The sequence below is a fragment of the Rosa rugosa genome, chromosome 6 (genome assembly GCF_958449725.1).
Source record: "Rosa rugosa chromosome 6, drRosRugo1.1, whole genome shotgun sequence".
Lineage (NCBI taxonomy): Eukaryota > Viridiplantae > Streptophyta > Magnoliopsida > Rosales > Rosaceae > Rosa > Rosa rugosa.
Genome location: NC_084825.1, coordinates 32,831,215 through 32,837,760, shown reverse-complemented (window position 1 = coordinate 32,837,760; position 6,546 = coordinate 32,831,215). Strand labels below are relative to the sequence as shown.

The following is a 6,546-nucleotide window of genomic DNA, read 5'->3' as shown; positions in this document are numbered from 1 at the left end:
CCAACTAGCAAAGAGTGCTTTGTGGCCACTCCATTTACTTTGACATAGTAGTAGTGACATAACATAAAGATAATTCGACTACAACGAAACATAATTACACATATCACAGCTTTCCTACTATGTTACCGCTAGAAAAACAAGTTCAACGACGATGAAACGTTTCATCTTGTCACTAAGAGGTTGCGACCTAAAATTTAACCAGAATGGATCATCGTCTCGCAATGCCAAACAAGACACTGAGAGAGCACACACATAAATTTAACCCGACTAGCCTTACAAATGCAGAGACTTATTACACGCCAAAGGCGCAACAAAACTAAACAACTAAAGTAAATAAAACTAAAAACACAAATAAAACAGGTAGCCCAAGCATGGCCCCAAAAAAGGACCTAAGCCCAAGCCTCAACCCAAGAAATAGAAAGACCAAAAGTTGCCAGCCAAGCTTGGCCTAACCCCACCAAGCTCATCGCCGACCAACCGCTGCCCCCTCCACTGTTGTCAGACCACCACCACAGTCATTCCGCCACCCCTATCTCGCCAAGGATAAGTACCGCATCTTCCAAACAAATTTTTCCCTACTTCTGATCCCTGAAATGCAACCTATATCCAAGCTGCGCCAATCCAATATGCTCCAAGTCGCGCCACCATGGACTTGACACCGCCATGCAGCCTTTGAACCCGCAATGCCAAACAATAAGTAATTTTGAGAATTGCTTTTATCAAATTTAAAAATCGCTTCACAATCTTTCAAATTGTAATTCCAAACATATAATTATTTTAGTGCGAGCACGTTCATCTGGTCAGTAACTGACCAAGAAAAGTATGCTCAATCACCCTTGGATGTAAATTTAATGTTAGAAAAGTTTATTTTTAAGTTGAGTTGTTTTATTTTTTAATTTACATTGAAGGGTGATTGAGCATATTTCTAATCTCTTCTCGGAAAACCAAAACGAACCTTACTTGGAACAAGTGAGGCCCGGCCAGTTACAGAAGCCCAATACAGTTACAGAATCAATCTCCAATACCAAAAACGACACCGTCTCCGCTATTTCTTTCGTGAAGCCAAAGACACCGAGGGATCTGAAACAAACAAATAGCCATCAGAGACTCTTCCCCAAGCTCACACCCTTTCACTTTTCTCCAAAGCCCTAATCTTGCAACAACCCAACTCCACCATGGTGATTTAATTTTAACTGTTGGATTTACATTAAATGGTGATTGAGATTATTTCTAATCTCTTTTGGGAAAACCAATACGAACCTTACTTGGAACATGTGAGGCCCGGCCAGTTACAGAAGCCCAATACAAATCCATATCAAACCAGGCTCCGGAGACCCAAAACGACACCGTCTCCACTATTTCTTTCGTGAAGCCAAAGACACCGAGGGATCTGAAACAAACAAATAAGCCATCAGAGAGTCTTCCCCAAGCTCACACCCTTTCACTTTTCTCCAAAGCCCTAATCTTGCAACAACCCAACTCCACCATGACGAAGCAGCACGCTAACTGGTCCCCCTACGACAACAATGGCGGGTACTCTCCTTTTCCATCTACTCTAAGCTCGTCTGCGCTTTTCAGCGATTAAATTTTTTTTTTTTTTTTTGGTGATTTTTATGGGTTGGGCGATTTTTGCAGATCCGTGGTGGCGATTGCCGGAGCTGATTACTGTGTGATTGCCGCCGATACTCGGATGTCGACCGGTTACAGTATTCTCACCCGCGGCTACTCCAAAATCAGCAAATTGTATGTGCTTCGATTCTTTTCTCTCGTAATTTAAGGAATTTTGATGCATACAGTGTTGAAATTAGAAGGTTCAGTCTTCAATTTACGGGCTTTCGGTATTTGTGTTGCCTGGAAATCTTTACTTTTGGTTTTAGGGTTTTTGTGATTTTTTTGGTCAGTAATTAGGCTAGTTGGGTTTGTGGGTAGGCACAGTTGAGTTAGTTTCTTCTGATGTTAGATTATTTTGTTCGTAAAGCTTGCAGCTTTATTGCTAATTGGTTCACCTACTGCCTAAGTAAGTAATTTGGAATGCTGGAAACTTCCAAAGGGAGTTTAAAGATAGGAACTAGAAGCAATTTGGAATGCTGGATGAATAATACAGCTTGAAGAAATAGTAGCCGGATACTTTCCAAAGGGGGAGCTTAAAGTTGCGAAACTAAGGTAGATTGTGACTTGGAGGGCATAAATAGTCTATTTCAGAGGGTTGTATGTTTAGCATATTGGAGTGAATTTTTGCATGAGCCTCAGCTTAGTTTTGATCAGACTCTTCTTTTAGTTGAAGTGATGGATAACGAATTAATGATCAGTTGCTGGACCAGGGTTTCCTCATAAACTAGTATAGTTTGTTATTGTTTTAGTTAAAGCATATGGACTGATGTGGATTGTTTCAAGTGGTAAGACATATAAGGATTGTTGTCTGCCTCTTTTATTTCTTACACGATACCTGCTCAATACATTTAAGCCTTGCTATGTGATTCAAAGTCCAGTTATTGCTGATAGAGATGCGGTGATAGTAGATGTTCTCACTGAATAACCAGTCATTTTTCTTTTGCTTGATACTTGATAGTGTAAACCAGGACTTAGTACTCATCATCTTCCTGATATAATGCTGATATAATTGGGATTCTTGAGACTCTTTTATGGAGATGAGAGGATGTCCATGTTAATCTATTTTCCCCAGAACTGATGTTGGGATATATGTTTTGTGTTGTCTTTTGAACTTGCAGAGCGGACAAAGCTTTTATGGCCTCTTCTGGTTTTCAAGCTGATGTGAAAGCTTTACAGAAGCATTTGACAGCTAAGCACTTGGTGAGGCTTTAAATTCTTATTCAAAATACTATTTTCTGTTTCATGGACTCTTTATACAGTGGTGGTTGGATGTTGGTGGCCATGAAGTGGCTATTGGTTTTGTTGACACCAAAAAATTGGAGTATGTTATGTTGCTGAATACTGATGATTTATCCTTTTACCATTTTCTCCCCAGATTTATCAGCATCAGCATAACAAACAAATGAGCTGCCCTGCAATGGCTCAACTACTTTCCAATACTCTTTACTACAAACGCTTCTTTCCCTATTACGCCTTTAATGTATTGGGTGGTCTAGACACTGAAGGTAAATATTAGAATTTTGATGCTTTGGTTGCCAGTTGAGACTTTTTCTGCCAACATATTTTAATTTTTCAATCTAAACTGTAGGGAAGGGTTGTGTCTTCACATATGATGCTGTTGGTTCCTATGAGAGGGTTGGATATAGTGCCCAAGGTTCTGGTTCCACACTCATCATGCCTTTCTTGGATAACCAACTGAAGTCTCCCAGTCCTCTCTTGTTGCCTGCCGTGGTATGTTATTATCTCTGATTACTATTTTTCCTAGTTGCTTCATCCTGTTGGCCTTTATATATTATATTTTCTTTTACTTACCTGATACAATTTATGACATGCAGGATGCTGTAACACCACTTTCAGAAGGAGAAGCAATTGATTTGGTCAAAACTGTTTTTGCATCTGCCACTGAGAGGGATATCTACACTGTAAGTTTTTGGTCCTTTCTGAATTTTCCATCTTTCATCCGAGGTTCATTTGCACCTCTTTTTTTTTTAATCCTTTATTGAATGTCTTGCAGGGAGACAGGCTTGAAATTTATGTCCTAAATGCTCGTGGCACTCATCATGAATACATGGAACTGAGGAAAGATTGAGTTCTACCCAGAACCATGCTGCTGGTTTTGACCAAACCAGAAAATTGGAGTTTCAAGCTGTACCCTTTGTTCGTAAATCAAGACAGTTCATTCAGTGATCTCATCACTGTTGCTTGTGGTTTAGCTTTTGATAAATCCTATTTGAAAAACTCCCATCTAGTTAAACGAAACGTTGCAGTTCTGCTGCTTGTATTAAACCTGATAATTTATGCAGCTCACTTTGAGTTATCCATTTGCGTTTGGTATCAGGCAAAACAGATTTCATGTGATTGTTAAATGACATCGATCTCTTTTGTTGGGTTATCTGAGTAAGAGATATTGGATATCTTTGTTATGCATGGTTGGTTCATCATCTTTTATTCTATTTGGTTCATCTTTGTTGTGCACTATACTGACAACAAATTGTCATTTTTTGCAAAATTGTCACTTGTTAGCAAGTTGAGAACTATGATTTTATTGATTGGAACCTTACAATCAATACAGAAACCATTACATGATTACAATTCTGAATTTTGGTAAAATTTGATTTATCTGCGTGAATGCTTGATAAACTTTGAAGGTACAATCCACCATCTTATTGTGTAGCAGCAACAAAGGTTTCTCAAAAGCTGTCCTTGGAAGCCCAACCTTTGTTCTCTAACTCTTGTCGCAATGCCTATCATGAAGTAAGAAATCAGTTAAATTGAATATGGTTATAATGCAAATGCAAAGCTGAGATTGGTTGTAGTGTTCACCTTGATTCTCTTCCTGTTGATGTCAAAATCGAAGTTGCCTAACCGGGATGCTGATCTGTACTCCACTATCGAGTCTCTGCCCGGTGGAAACCAAAACTCAACATCATCCACAAACTGTACAATAAGAGAAAATCCATGAGTAAAACGAGGGTGTATCCTATATTGTGATTACTCCTAGAATTGAGTTGTCCCTTTCTCCTTTTGGTTGTTATGGTTCACTTGACTTACCCCTAAGATTGAGGATTGGTATTCCACTCTCACATAATCATCTTTCTTCTCCATTATCCGCGGTGTGAACTTGTCCGGCTTTGTTGATTTTATCTGCAAAAAGGATGTTTTAGAACTGAGATTCACTCACTGACTCAAATTGTCACAAGGCATTTGATTTTACCACTTGGAGAAGTTCCTCCATAGCCACTTCTCTGCTGACCGGCTTTTTCCTATTACGTCCCCCATTATAGTTCCTGTAACAGGAAAAACACATGCAGCACATTTTACAAATGGGTCGGCGTGTATTGTGAGTGCGATACAAATGGGCAGCAAAGTAAAGTAAGCATATTTAACACAAAAAGTATTCGAACTAGGTCCCCCACATGGCTTCTTCTTCTTCATCTTCTTCATGTACAGCTTCCTTGTTTGACCCCCGATTTGGTCAAAGTTCAACACAGCCATCATCTTCATGGATTTTCAAACTACTCTAATATTCTCTTAGGGAGAAAAAAAAAAAATCCTAGCTCAAGTGGTCAAACAAGACTATGGCATTAAAGCTTGTGATTTCTGAATCCAAGCAGGGGAACCCAGAACTGAATATATCTAACAATCATGAAAAAAATGGAAGGAAAGAGATGAAGCATTGTATGTATATACATACCAGGGAGGGGCATAATGGACAATGTCAGTGACATTCTCCGCGGTTGAAATGCAATTCTTAGTAGCTGGACAAAGAGCCAAAGCCGGTTGGTTTTTCTGCACCCCAAGATAGTCTGGCTTTTTGCCGCTGCACCCATCAATCCACATTAGTTTGGTTCAGTCCAAAATCCAAATTGAAGATGGATGGCTAAGAAGAGTTGAAATGCTTACCTGAAGTTGAAGATGGCTCCCACCACTGCCAATTCGCTGCTCCTCAGTATAATCTCCCTTCATATTTAGAAATTCTGTGTTAGCAATTTTTATTCAAACAGAAAAAAGAAAAACACCATGTGGGTTTGTGTGTGTGTATGAAAGAGAGGAGAGGAGAGGAGAATCAAGCACCTTCGACCGACTGGGTCGGTGGGTTTGTGGTCGTTCTGATGAGGCTGCTGCTGCTGACAGAACGTAATATGTGGAATGGAGGGAATGATGTTGCGTTTGGTGTGATTCTTGTAACAACAGGAGTAGGAGGAGGAGGGGGTGGGGTATGCCATGGAAGCCATGTTTTGGTTTTGTTTTTGTTGCTTACGAGAGAGGGAGAGCTTTAGAAACTTGATTCTTTTGTGCTGTGCTCTCTGTATGTGTGTTGCGCCTGCAGTCTGGAATCGTCTGTTTATGCGTATTTCTCACATTTTTTTTTGTCTACTTTTATTCACACCCCCACGGTCCAACCTATGTGTTCCGTGTGGACCGTGAGATTTGAACTTTTAAAAGACTTTTGACCCCATTTTGTAATAGAAATCCTGAGACAGAGAAATGGTATTTTTTCACCAAATTTGTTAAAGAATTAAATTTAAAAGTAGTTTTTAGGAGCAACTCCAAGTACGCTTAATATCTTTCCTTTTGTAACATTTGAAGAGTGAGCCGTGGCCCGTTGGTTAACTAGTTTAATTAATACAGTAGAAAAAAAAAACATTTGAAGGAAAATTCAAATCTAGCTGAATCCTGATCTAATATTTTAGAGCCACTGTCGTCCAGAAAAAAAAAAAAAACATTTGAAGGAAAATTCATAAGCTAGCTGAATCCTAATCTAATATTTTAGAGCCACTGTCATCCAGAAAAAAAAAAAACATTTGAAGGAAAATTCATAAGGTAGCTGAATCCTAATCTAATATTTTAGAGCCATAAATATTAATTACCCTTAACAACAATATTAATTGATATTTAATACGTTATGAGTCCCTTTTTTTTTTTAACCAGGGA

The 6,546-nt window shown here is 39.0% G+C and overlaps 2 protein-coding genes across 2 annotated transcripts; one reads left to right on the top strand and one right to left on the bottom strand.

The window, feature by feature from the left end:
* Positions 1 to 1,359: 1,359 nt before the first annotated feature.
* Positions 1,360 to 4,038, top strand: LOC133717263 (proteasome subunit beta type-1). Its single transcript, XM_062143947.1, has 7 exons — positions 1,360 to 1,533; positions 1,636 to 1,743; positions 2,730 to 2,811; positions 2,987 to 3,116; positions 3,200 to 3,342; positions 3,447 to 3,533; positions 3,626 to 4,038. The coding sequence occupies exons 1-7, from the start codon at positions 1,487 to 1,489 to the stop codon at positions 3,698 to 3,700; spliced, it is 672 nt and encodes a 223-aa protein (XP_061999931.1). The 5' UTR covers positions 1,360 to 1,486; the 3' UTR covers positions 3,701 to 4,038.
* An 89-nt stretch (positions 4,039 to 4,127) lies between these two features.
* On the bottom strand, positions 4,128 to 6,003 carry LOC133717262 (uncharacterized). The gene is made up of 7 exons (XM_062143946.1): positions 5,686 to 6,003; positions 5,515 to 5,571; positions 5,306 to 5,431; positions 4,826 to 4,898; positions 4,663 to 4,755; positions 4,435 to 4,548; positions 4,128 to 4,355 (listed from the first exon to the last, which is right to left on the bottom strand). Exons 1-7 carry the CDS (start codon positions 5,844 to 5,846, stop codon positions 4,302 to 4,304), a joined length of 678 nt encoding a protein of 225 aa, XP_061999930.1. The 5' UTR covers positions 5,847 to 6,003; the 3' UTR covers positions 4,128 to 4,301.
* Positions 6,004 to 6,546: the final 543 nt, after the last annotated feature.

Bases quoted from the DNA above. Each gene is read 5' to 3' on its own strand.
- LOC133717263 (XM_062143947.1), top strand. From the start codon at position 1,487: ATGACGAAGCAGCACGCTAACTGGTCCCCCTACGACAACAATGGCGG. The intron at 1,744-2,729 runs GTATGTGCTTCG...TTGAACTTGCAG, and splicing joins TACTCCAAAATCAGCAAATT to AGCGGACAAAGCTTTTATGG. The intron at 2,812-2,986 runs GTGAGGCTTTAA...TTTTCTCCCCAG, and splicing joins ATTTGACAGCTAAGCACTTG to ATTTATCAGCATCAGCATAA.
- LOC133717262 (XM_062143946.1), bottom strand. From the start codon at position 5,846: ATGGCTTCCATGGCATACCCCACCCCCTCCTCCTCCTACTCCTGTTGT. The intron at 4,899-5,305 runs GTATGTATATAC...TTCCTGTTACAG, and splicing joins GTCCATTATGCCCCTCCCTG to GAACTATAATGGGGGACGTA. The intron at 4,549-4,662 runs GTAAGTCAAGTG...CTTATTGTACAG, and splicing joins ACCAATCCTCAATCTTAGGG to TTTGTGGATGATGTTGAGTT.